The sequence below is a fragment of the Geotrypetes seraphini genome, chromosome 4, assembly GCF_902459505.1.
Source record: "Geotrypetes seraphini chromosome 4, aGeoSer1.1, whole genome shotgun sequence".
Classification (NCBI taxonomy): Eukaryota; Metazoa; Chordata; class Amphibia; order Gymnophiona; family Dermophiidae; genus Geotrypetes; species Geotrypetes seraphini.
The window spans coordinates 86402111-86415114 of NC_047087.1; the positions used below are offsets into that span (position 1 = coordinate 86402111).

The following is a 13004-nucleotide window of genomic DNA, read 5'->3' on the forward strand; positions in this document are numbered from 1 at the left end:
TGGACGTATCTAAAAACAGCTTTAGGCCTTTTCAGTGCTGCTGTACGCCCAGAGCTGAAAGGGGTGTTTTAGGAGGAGTGGTGAGGGCAGGATATTGGCCGACCTAGACTTAGTCGTATTGCAAGTATAACCGAAAGTTTAACCAGACTGCCTAGACAGAGCTTATACATAGTTACTTAGGCCATTTAAAAACAAGTCTAAGGGGCAAAAAGGTATCTAAAGTGACCAGATAACCACTTCAGATCCCCACACACTCCCCCAGTGATCACTGACCCCCCCACACTGCCATAAAAATCAGAATAAGAACATACATATCTGCCTCCAGAGCATCAGCACCTGGCATAGGTAAGCCTAGTAGAGCTGCACAGAGGTGGCTTAAGTGGTCTGGGGGTAGGCTAGTGAACCATAGAGAGGAGGACCAGACCCATAAGCCACTCTAACTACTACATTCATGGTGAAACGTGCACCCACCAAAACCCTTTTGTACTGCCATTTAGATGGGTGGTAGACAGGTGGGTCTAGTAGGTTTTGGGGGAGCTCACCATGACCTGCAAGGAAGTTGGGCGAGATGTTTATGGGGCACCCTTTTTGTGACGTTCACAGCTGTGCCCTGTTAGGTGCCTCACTACTCTGTTGTCATGTCTGTGTGTCCAGTGCATCGCTTTGCTGACCCCACCCATATCCAAAAGGTCTTGTTCTAGGTGTTTTTGACTTGGACGATTTTTTGGACGAGAATGGGGTTAACGATAGACGATCAAACAGCTGGTCGTACAAGTAGCTGATTTTTTTGGGAAAAAAATAAATTTGGACGTATTTTTCGAGAATGGACTTTGGACACTGCTGACTTTAGGCGACTGACGACTTAGGCCCAAAACGGACTTAGATGTGTTTTTTGATTATGCTCCTCCACATATAAATATAAAAATAACATTGAGAGGTTTTTCAGGATCGTGGAACCTTGGAAGACTTTGTTAAGGTTCATCCTGATTAATCAAGCAGGTTTCCAAGATCCTTTTCCTCTCTGTTGATCACTTAGTGTATGGTGATTGGTGGGACTTTGTTATTATTGTGAAAGACACCTGAAGGCTCTCTTAAGGTGGCCAAAGCTATGTCTCGGCTCTATCCTATGGCTCCAGACTTCCAGCAGCTGTTTGTTCAGCTGAAGGTGGACTCCATAGTGGCGCAGGTGACTAAGCGAATCTCCTTTTCTAGTGAAGATGGAGTGGTGCTGAAGGATGCACGGGACCATAGAGTGGATATGATCCTGAAAAGACAGGTTGAAGCGCTGGCTTTGGGTAGCTTCCTTCATTGCACGAGCCTACCATACCAGATTGCGAACTCCTATCCCTGCATGTTCAAAGAGGGTGTGGATTGCATGGCTGATGCTCTATATGATATTAGAATTCTGAGTAAGGTTTTGACTTACTCCATGTTTGCGTGGTGGATATTCTGGATCAGATGATGGGCGACTCAGTTTCCAAGGCTGCTCTCATCAGATTATCCTTCAAGGAGCAGATGCTGTTTGGGAAAGGACTTGATGACCTCATGACCAATGTAGCAGATTGCTGCCCAAAATCTCTTCCAGATAGTAGGAGCCATCGGCCTGCCGGGGACAGTAGAGGTAATTTTTGTGTCTCTGGGAGATGGCGCCAATCTTCTTCTGGCTGCTCATCTCAGAGGTCCTTTCAGGGATCCAGACAAAGATTTGGCAGTTACAGGTGCTAGCAATCCGCAGGTTCCTGCAGTGGCTCGGCCTCCAAGAAGCAGCAATGACACCGGGAACATGGTTGCCCCTCTTCATATCAAAGGGCAGCTGTCGGCATTCTGGACAAATGGGAACTGATTTCATATGACCATTGAGTGCTGGACATTATCAGGGAGGGGCACAGGATCAAATTTCCTCGGCCCCCTCCTGATCTGTTCCTCCACTCCCCAGTTGGATGGCTGGAAAAGAGGGTAACAGTACAAGCAACAGTATAACGACTCTTAGACATTCATGCCATAGAACTAGTTCCCCAAGATGAATTGGGAACAAGCAGATACTCTTTATGCTTCATACTGCCAAAGAAAGGCACAGAAGATTGGAGGCCCATTCTGGATTTGAAGTTTGTAAACAAGGCCCTAAAGGTCCCCCGCTTTTGTATGGAAATGGTCCGCTCCGTCATAGCGACTGTGGCTCTGGGAGAGTTCCTTGCCTCTCTGGATTTGATGGAGGCATATCTACACATCCCCATCTTTCCAGCTCAAAGGAGGTATCTGAGATTTCATGTACTCCAGTACTCCCTTCTGTCCAGATGGTCTCAGCAACGTCACTCCCTGCAGATGAAGCTCTCCTGGACAGCAGAGGTGAACTGCAGCCTGCTTTGGTGGTTCCAAGGGGAGAATTGGTGAGAGGTATGCCTCTCAGAATCAACTCGTAGGTGACTGTCATGACCGATGCCAGCCTCAGTAACTGGGGGGCCCTCTGCTGTGGTCACCCTCTCCAGGACAAGTGGTCCCTGTCAAAGAGCCATTTGGTTGGCCTTGCTACAGTTGCAGTCTTTCCTGACAGGGAAAGCAATGGGCCTGTTTTCAGACAACGCCACTGCAGTATCTTATGTAAAAAGAAAGAGTGACACCAGAAGCGTTTCCCTTCACTTGGATGCCTGGATGTTGTTCCAGTGGGTGGAACTTCACTTGTATGCCCTCTCAGTGGTCCATGTGGCAGGAGAAGAGAACGTCCAAACCAACTTTCTTAACTGGCAGACTCTGGATCCTGGAGAATGGTCTCTGTCTCAGAAGGCATTTTCTCTCATAGTTCAGACTTGGGGTCAACTGGGCATGGATCTTATGGCCACAGCCAAGAATGCGAAGGCTGATGCCCTGATTCAGCCCTGGCCCACAGAACAGTAGTGTGCCTCAAGGTTCTTTTCTTGGGCCTGTTCTTTAACATTTTTATAAACTATATTGCTGAAGGGTTGTCGGACAAGATTTGCCTCTTTGTGGATGATAGAAAAATCTGCAATAGAGTAGACACGTCGGATGGTGTGAATAACATAAAAAAACAAACTGCAGACTCCTATGTATGAGATGCAGGCAATGTTTATTATACCAAATATTTTATGCAGTTGAAAATACCACCTTATAACAAACCAAGGGACCTGACATGGTCCGTTTTTCGGAAAACACTCCTTCCTCAGAGGTCCTAATGAAAATAAATATGAAAACTAAGTAGATATGTATAATACGTAAATCAATATAAATTGGTGTACAAAAAATAATAAATCAAATAAAGATCCATGTGAACAAATATATGAGATCGAATAGACTTATGAGATTAAGAAATGAGGATAATGTGCGAACAGAGTGCAGAAAAATAGTGTTATTTATAATTTATGCATATGCGTAAGCTGGATGTGCGCAGAGCCCTGCTTATCTACCTGGAGGGGCCTAACGACTCCAGGCTATCTGACCATTTTTTGTGTTGACCAGTCATTTGAGATGGGGCAGGCAAGCTTCCAAAGCTTCCATTGCCAGATGGATCTGCATGGTGATTTCTTCTTCTTACATTTCCTGTAGGCATCAGCCTCCTATTTCTCTTGCAGCTCATTCAACAAGAAGTGTAGCAACCTGGGCAGTGTCCTTGGCTGTTTGGTGTGATGAAATCTGTAGAGCAGCTACTTGGGGTACTCTTCACACCTTTACAAAGTTCTACAGAGTGGATGTGTTGCCTTGAAAGGATGGTTCTGTGGGCAGGTTCATCTGTCTCCCCCCTTCTAGAAATAGGAGGGCTGCTTTGGTACGTCAACTCAAGTATGGACTCCTGTGTATCTGCAACAGAACAACAGATTAGGTTCTTACCTCAATAATCTAGAATCTGTTAGGATACACAGAAGTCCATACTACCGTCCCTGTGTAGATATTTCGTGATTCACCTGATTTTGCCTCGGACATTGCCAGTGTATCTAAGATTGTACTGTATCTAAGATTAAGAAAAGATGTGTTTCAGGTACTGAAAGTTTCACTTTCTCTTGGGAGGGTCCTATAGCCTCTGCTTATTACACTTAGCAGATTGACTCTTAGTTACTCATGTGTGTGCTTATTGTTCACTGTTTCTTGTTAATTGGTTATTAATCCTTCTTCTATTTTTTAACTTTCAGAGCAGAATATGTTTGGGAGTTCCCTGTGCTGCCTCTTCTCTTTTCTTATGTTTCAATGGAATGCCATGGCTTTGGTACCAACTGGAGGGTGCTGTTTTCCATTGCAGAAGGGGAGGAGTTTCAAGTTCTTAAAGTGATACCCTTCTACAAGTTTGCAGGAAATGGGAATCAATAGCTCATATACGGACTCCTATGTATCCTAACAGAACCTAGATTATCAAGGTAAGAACCTAATCTGATGATCTGTGCTCAATTTTGTTTTTTTTAATTGGTGAGCTAATTGACCATGCTAGTTTTCAGCCAATCAAAAAAATTTTTTAATGAGTAATTAAGAGTTTGGCATCAAACTCTTAGGATACCTAGCAATGCCTAAATAGAAGCGCTCTCCTATGCCTAATGATGCCCACCTGAAAAGTAGGCATAGTTAATGGTGGAAAATAGGTGTGGTTGTTTTAGGCATTGCTAAGCTAAGTTAGGCGTGGTAAACTAGGCCAAGCAAAACCTTGACTAATATACCAGCGCCTACTTCAGTGACACCTAGGCACCACTAGGTGGGATTCTATAAAAGGCGCCTAGAGGTTAATTGACAACCGTGCCGAGCAGTGCCATTTATAGAATCTGGCCTGTAGTTTATACAGTGCTGTAAATTATGCATCACTTGGGTGAGCCAGCTTACTCTTGATAGTGACATGGCAAAAGAGGACATGCTAGTGCTGACACATGCTAGTATTCTATAAACAGAAACTTGGCACCAAAATGCTGTGTTTAGAATTAGCGCTAAACGCATGGCATTGGGGGTACCTAAACCAAGGCACCAATTTATAGATTTGCCCCCTTTATTTTCACCCTTACCCACTTGCATCTGTGATTTCTAAGAGTTCTAGAAGCCAGCATAGCAGAAAACAAAGCAAGTCTGAAGAGGACACAACCGGAAGTGTGGAGTGATTCTCCAAACCCTCATGATAGGAAGAGGCAGGATAACTGTCCGGTTGGGTTAAAGAATGTCGGAAATACCTGCTGGTTTAGTGCTGTTATTCAGGTAAGAAATCTAGCAGCTCGTCACTTTATTAGTTGGCTTGTGTTACAACAGAAGTGTTCTGCAGAGTCTAAAAGAGAACTAATGGCTGCAAGTGTTGTAGATTTAGGTTTTATTATTTAATATACTGCCTTTCAAGTTACCAGCAAAGTGGTTTGTACAGAGAAACCAATTAAAAAGCATATTAAAAGAAGAGGAGAAAGAAAAGAAAAGGAGAAAACATAAAACGATCACTAGAAAACATCATCTACACACTTATGAGTTGGCTAAAGAGACAAACAAACAACAAGCGCACAAAAGCCAGAAAGAACCAGACTGGAATTAGAATTTTGTAGGATAGGTGAAGGAGTAAAAATTGATAAAACACCATAGCCCATTTTTCATCCTGAATGCTCACCAGAAGAGCTATAACTTAGCTTCCTCATAAATTGGGAAGAGGTAATATTTTTTGTCATCTGGAATCAAATAAAAAATGGGGAATCGAAGTCCACACCACAACTTGTCTGAAAAGTAATGGAACACAAGAACTGTATCTGAATGAATACCGGCAATTTTATTAACGGACCAGTAGCAGGTGTACGACTGTACTCAACTGTAGGCAATGTGAGCTGTTATGCTGGAGCCCAGTCAGTAAAAACTAATTGACATATGCACCATAAATAAATCTTACTTGGTTTTACAACCTGTAAAATTATTCTGGTTTTAGTTGATCCTCAAGGTGCATAATTTGAGAATAAGGAACAAGACAGTGTGCCAAATAACATGGCTAGTTAATAAGAGTGTTTAAAATTAAAATTAGCAAATTAAATTTGATTCAGCAAGAGATTGGAAATCACTTGTACACTTTGAAAAGAGGGGTTGTGTGGTCAAATTTCTCACCTTTGTAAATTAATCAAATAGCAGTACTTTGATTAAGATGTAAACATCTCTGAGGCCTATGGGACTATATTTCCATAATCTGATTTATTTAAAAGTAAAGATCCAATTCCCCAAATATGGGTGAAGCAGATAAATATTGTGAAGATTAAAACAAATTTATTGGAAGTATCAGAAATCACAGGAAATTGATGAGATGGATAATATCTCCATGTTAACCACACAGCTCCTATTAGGGATATTCAGAAAGCTAGATTGGTTTGCGGCCCCAAGATTGCTATTTAATACCCCTAGGTTATAGCATTTGGTCAAAGGAGTCTCTGTCTAAAATTATTCAATAGAGAGGTAGACCAAATTGTGATAAACAATTTGTAATCTGTGAAGTTTATTGAGGCATATTTAAGTTTAATTACCTGGAGGATATAAGATTTTACTAATATTGATGTATTTTTTCTAGCAAACAAAAGAAACTAAATAATCTGTCCATGAGTAAGAGTAAAAGCAAAGGTGCCTCATTTTCTTGCAGCAAATATTAGATCAAGTGTATGGTCAAGGTTGACTTGACTGGGTCACATGTAGATCCTAAGCCCATTTACTAGTGCAACAGATACTTTATTCCTGAATCTGTGGGTAGTTAATCCCTTCTTACAAGAATTCTTGTAGAGAGCTTCATTATCATTCTTTTGCTCCGCCTCCCATCCCTCTGGGCTGTCCTCCAGTTCCTCAGTTGTCTTTCTACAAGCCAGATGGAAGGAGCCTGTCTTTTCTGCTCATGTTTATTTTTTAATTAAATTTGTTTTTTTGCTTACCATTTGGGAGGCTTTTTGGTGGTCTAGAGGACCCCAATCTTGGGGCCTCTGGTTGCAGGAGAGTGCAGACAGAGGTGGAGGGTCTGCGTTCAAGGGACGCAGGCTGTTTTGCAGTGCACCTACTTCGACAGCCTGCACTAAGGTTTAGGGGCTCAGAGACCTATCCCTTGGGAGCAAGGCTCGCCCCAGGTTTGTCTGCAGTGGGCTTTAGCACAGGCTGAGGGGCTCCATGGCAGTTCTTCCAGGATCAGGGCCAAATGTTTTCCTCTCCCCGTTTGCGTGCATGCGGTCCGGTGGGGTTTGAGGTCTCTGGCCGGTTCGTTGGGCCCAAGAGGCAGTCTGAAGACACAATCATTCAGGATTACAGGCTTATTGAGGCAGAAGTTCTCCTTGTAAGCTTCAGCACTTTGCAGCTCCCAGCATGGAACAGTGAGTAACAGGCTGACAGCTTGAAAACCAAAATTGGGACGGTTTTTAAAATCATTTTTGTGGGGGGAGTTCTGGGATTAAAGTCGGGTTCCCCCACCCCTAAAATCCCCAAATCGCTAGTTTTTGTACCCCAGTGTAGCTCCCCTGGGCTGGCGCTAAAATTGCTGCTGTGGCGGCCATCTTAGATTTCCCAATTTGAAAAGAAAAAGCCTCGATTTTGCTTAAAACAGGTGTAATGAACTCATCAGACCAAGATACTTTCGATTCATGCCAGTGTTGTGATGGATGGCCGTCTGAGGGTCATCTGTGTCCCATGTAGCACATGGGAGGGTGGGAGTCACTGGCTTAGCCTCCTTTAGTCCTTCAGAGGCTGTTAGTGCCCAGATGGTGTGAGGGCCAGGTAATAGTTCAAGTATGAGCCGGGGAGCAGCACAACTGCATCCTCAGCGAAGCTCAGCCGTGACACTCCTGCAGATCCCCAGAAAGGAGCTCATGAGTGTCTGCAGGGGCTGTTTGGACACCCTGGACAGGCGTTTCCCCCTGAATTCATCAATATGATGTTTGAAGTTTACATGATTAATAAAGGCCGCATGGATCTCTCAGGAATAACGGCCATGCTGGCGCTGGGGATTTCCCCCCTGAAGAACACAATTTCCCAGCAATAGTGCCTGTGAAATATTTTGTCTTAAGTGGCTTCGAGGTTTATGTAAAAATAAATAAAACAGCTGCATACTTTCTCAAATAAATGGTTTAGTCAGCACAGTTGTGCACGCCTCTGACAAAAATAAAACCTACATCTCTGTGTTCCCACATATTCAATAAATAGTAATTTAAAATAAATCTTTTTACTGCCATCTGTCTTTAACATATTTGTATTTTGGCGAGCAGCCATGCTGATCAGTTTTAGAGGACCATGACATTAAAGAAAGCCTTGTGGATCTGTCTCCATTAGTGTTACTGACATCTGCTACAACTGGAATGATTTTGTAAACAGGAGGAGACCCAGGGTAGTGTCAGCTACACAAAACTATTTTTAAGTATTCCCAAGGTCTGTTTTGAAACCTGAATCATTTTGAGTAGATAGAGAAGTAGGTAGTGATATTGAGTGTGAGTCAGCCTGCAATGCACTGTGTAATGCAAGCAGGATCAGTGGTTATAGATGCAGAGAGGAAGGGCCTGCTCAAATACAATTTGTCATCTACAGTCTTTTCACTCAGCAGAAGGTCAGATGATATCAGGATGAAAGATTATTACATTCTGATTTACATTTCTATCTTGCGCCGTATTCCTGGAACTGACTGCATGAGTCATTACATCAGGCTCCATCTTTAGCAGTATTCAAATCCAAGCTAAAAGCCCACTTTTTTGAGGCTGCTTTCAACTCATGCTTTCAACTCATGCTTTCAACATGCATCGTAAAATTACCTATGTTCATTCTTCATTCTCTCTGCAAGAAACTCCCCAACCCCTGTGTGTCCTGTCCATATGTCCAAATTAGATTGTAAGCTCTTCAGAGCAGGAACCCATCTATTACATGTCAAACGCACAGTGCTGCATACACCTTTCAGCGCTATAGAAATTATAAATAGTAGTAGTAAAGGAGTTAAAGCATTAGTGAATGAACAGTATCAAATATTTGCAGAATTTGAAAACAGTAGCTGGAGATACACAAGATTTGTCTTGTATCCCCAATGCTCAAATGAAATTTGGAAGCAAGTTTCACTTTGTTGCACACACACTTCATCCTATGTGATTCTCTGTTATGTATCTGCTGTGGCTACCTCTTTACATTCCTAGCCATAAATTCTAGGAGCACAGTTTTAAGAAAGGCCATGGGACTGAACAAGGTTTTTATTCTGGAGTCTCACAAGGAGAACTCCTCCAGTTGATACGTGCCCTTTTGAACACTCATGCTCCTACAGCCTGGCAATACTTACAGGTTCTAGGGTCGATGGTCGCAACCATAGACCCAGTCCCCTGGGCAAGAGCTCACTTGCATCCGCTTCAGTAAGCGCTGATCTCCCTTTGGAGTCTGCAAAGCGATCTGCAAAGACTGAGGCTTGTCACAGTCTAGCCTGAATATTGAATCTTCTTTTTCTCTCCTTCCACTTAGCCATCTCGCTCCCCTCTAATCTGTCCAGAATTCGGCTGCATGACTCATATTCCGGGAAAACCACTATACTCGCATTACCCCCTCTCCTGATGTCACTTCATTGGCTTCCCATCTGTTCCCAAATACAATTCAGATTCCTCTTAATGACCTGCAAATGCACTCACTCAGCTGCCCCTCACTATCTTTCTTTGTTTATCTCCCCCTATGTCCCCCACCCCTGTGAGCTCCACTCAGCTGGTAAATCCCTCCTATCTGTGCCCTTCTCTTCAACTGCCAACTCCAGACTGTCCCTTCTACTTTGCCGCGCCGTATGCTTGGAACAAGCTGCCCGAATCCCTATGGCGGACTCAGTCTCTGGCAGTGTTCAAGGCCCAGTTAAGAGCCCACCTCTTCAAGAGTGTTTTTGACTCCTAACTCCTCTCACCTTGGGTTCTGCATCCCCAACCCTAGATGTCATGTCCGTCTAAGTTAGATTGTAAGTTGGACCATCTATAAATGTCAAAATGTACAGCGCTGCGTATGTCTTTCAGTTATATATATAAGTGGTAAGTAGTAGTAGTAAGACTACTATTCCAGTTGAAGGAGGCACAGCTTTGAAGGATGTCCAAGATTTCTTCAAGGAGGATTCTACCGTACAATCTTTTAATGTTACAGCTCTGGGTCTCCAAATTTTAATATGTAGTGCCAATGTTGCTAGAGCTTGGCTTCACTAGACCAGGATCTTGAACAGTTGGATTCTCAGGAGTTTGCTTGTTTGGAAGCAAGGTTGTAACATGATGGGTGGAAGGGAAAGGTCCCTGTTATCTTCAAAATCGAGGCGAGAACAAAAGGCAACTTTTTGACATTTATATATGCATGTATACATGTATGTAGAAACTTAGAGCTAAATCTTCATTGTGAACCCATCAGGACAGATAGGGAAAATGCTTGAGTACCTGTATGTAAACTGCTTTGAATGTGGTTGTGTACAAAAAGGCAATATACAAGTCCCTATCCCTTATCTTTCAGAGGCTGCTGTGCATGAATCAATTACTGGTGTGGGATTCCTGGGGGTGGGAGGGGACAGGGAAAGAATTTCTCATTATAGCCTGTGGCTTGATTAGTTTAAGGTTGGTTGGTAAATTTTTTTTGTCATTTGGCATCCTCACTGAGCTCTGACCTTGGAGGATATAAACTTTCCCATTATTGCACCTTATGTTGCTCTTATATAATAGTGAACTTGATTATTTTAATTAAATTGCCCATTTTTATTGCTTTCTAAAAGTTACAAAATGCATTTTCCCTCCTTTTTAGTCACTGTTTAACCTGCTGGAATTTCGCAGGCTTGTCTTGAATTACAGTCCCCCTGTAACAACACAAGACTTACCGCGGAACCAGAAGGTAAGATATGGAGCACACCTTGCCTACATGTAGGTATTGAATGGCCAAGTTTGGATATATTGGCGATTTTGGTGCCTTTAGTTGGATTAAAAATAGAAATGTGCCTATAGAATCCTTGCTTTTCAGGACAATTTGACAGATGGAACAAAACCCAACAGCTCATGTTCAAATATTTTCATATGTAAAAATATTCAGCACAAGCTTGTTTTGTTTATTTTATTTTTAGAATGATGAATTGTCGCAAAATCCACAGAGACAAGGGTTTTATTTTGTTGTAAAGTTTGCTAAAATTATTGCATTGCTTTAAAATAATGACACTCCATGGGAGCTGACAGAAATACAGGCGCCAAGCATGGAAAACTAAAGATTCTTAAATATTTTGCATCTGATTGTAGTAGAGGAAGAACATGTGCTTTGTGTTTTGCATTCTTGTTACATAATTTGCGTTCCTACTGGGTGTATGTACTTTTTCTAATTAAGTTTTTTTCATAATGCAGGAGCATAGGAATTTACCTTTTATGCGTGAGTTGAGATATCTCTTTTCACTCCTTGTTGGTTCGAAGAGGAAATACGTTGATCCATCCAGAGCTGTTGAGATACTTAAAGATGCATTCAAATCTAATGACTCTCAGCAGGTAACTCTTAACATCTTAATTGTTACTTGGTAGCCTTTTGATTTTATAGTATTTCATTAAATAGTTTATCCCAGGACAAGCAGGCAGCATATTCTCACACATGGGTGATTTCACCGGTGGAGTCCCGGTACGGACCACTTTAAAAGTACATCACCACTTTAAGACTTAGGGCATGCAGTCCCTCAGTTTCTTAGTTTCCGCAGAACTAAGAAGATGTGTTTTTCAACAGGCATTGAAACTTTTTTCTCTGCTGCCTTCCTGCTCTTACGGATTTCTGACTTTTCAGTCAGTTTTGTTTTTATTTTCTTTGTTCAGTTTATTTTAGTAAAAAAAAAAAAAATAAAGTAAACATTTTTCATTTTTTCTCTTTTGCGGGTTTGGCCCGGCAAGGCCTATTCAACCACCTTGGCCTTGGGTTTTAATTTAGCCGAGGCTGTCTTAAGAATTGCCGCTGCTGGGTCAGACCAGTGGTCCATCTTGCCCAGCAGTCCGCTCACGCAGTAGCCCTCTAGTCAAAGACCAGCACCCTGACTGAGACTATCCCTATCAGCGTAGGTCCTTTTTAAGCAGGAACTTGTCTAACTCTGTCTTGAATCCCTGGAGGGTGTTTTCCCCTATGACAGACTCCGGAAGAGCGTTCCAGTTTTCCACCACTGGGTGAAGAAGAACTTCTTTATGTGTGTACGGAATCTATCCCCTTTCAACTTTAGACAGTGCCTTCTCGTTCTCCCCATCTCTTCAATGTCCCGCCAGCTAAGAAACCTTCCCCCACCCCCTCTGAGCCTCAGTTCAAAGCAGCAGTGAGTCAAGTCCTGCCGACCTCGAGGAGGCCCAAGAAGTGCTCTGCTCCAATCTCGGTGAGCGCCTCGTCATCGGCCTCCTCATTGCCGGAGCATGGAGCCGCACCGAAGGTATTGGCAAAAAAGCCAGCAGTACCGGTGCTTTACACTAAAGCAACAGATCCACGAGTTGCTACAAGAGGAATTGCTGGTGCAAACTCAAACTCTGCCCATGTCGACACCGCCTCCCCTGGTGCCAGTCCGGTCTGAACCCTCTACACCAATTGCACCTGCACGAGTCTCCATCAGTACCACCACGTTTGGTTAAGGAACCGACACCGATGACTCGCTGACACTGGTTGTCCTCAGCCCAGACATCACCTGAGATGACATTGGTGCGGTCTGGAAAAGCACTGCGGAAGTTGAAACATGTCAAGCCTTTGACACAAAGTGCTCGGCACCGACCCCGGACAACTCAGGATTCAGACCTATGGGAAGATTCTGATCAAGAACCTATTCTTTCTGAAGATGAGGGTTCTTCAGATGATGAATCCCTTCGCCACCCTTCGTAAGAAGCTCCTCTAGTGGCTGAAAAGTCTTCTTTTTCCAAATTTTTACGGGAGATGCCTGAGACCTTGTCCATCCCTTTGGAAGCTGACTCTAAAAGGTCTAAACAGTTCCTGGATGCCTTGGATTATGATCAACCACCCAAGGAACTCCTCAAACTTTCTCTACATGTTATATTACGAGAGACTTTTTACAAAATTTGGAAACGCCACTTATTGTTCCTGTGGCTCCTCATAAGTTG

General features: G+C 43.1%; 1 protein-coding gene across 7 annotated transcripts in view; it reads left to right on the forward strand.

Moving 5' to 3' along the window:
* The window catches only part of USP25 (ubiquitin specific peptidase 25), a 261665-nt gene that overhangs the window by 128712 nt on the left and 119949 nt on the right, over positions 1–13004 (forward strand). For all 7 annotated transcript variants that reach the window (XM_033941903.1, XM_033941895.1, XM_033941897.1 and 4 more), the window contains exons 5-7: positions 5016–5178; positions 10696–10782; positions 11280–11417. In XM_033941903.1, the coding sequence (XP_033797794.1) occupies positions 11301–11417 (117 nt within the window). In that variant the 5' untranslated portion in view covers positions 5016–5178; positions 10696–10782; positions 11280–11300. The remainder of the gene's footprint in view (positions 1–5015; positions 5179–10695; positions 10783–11279; positions 11418–13004) is intronic.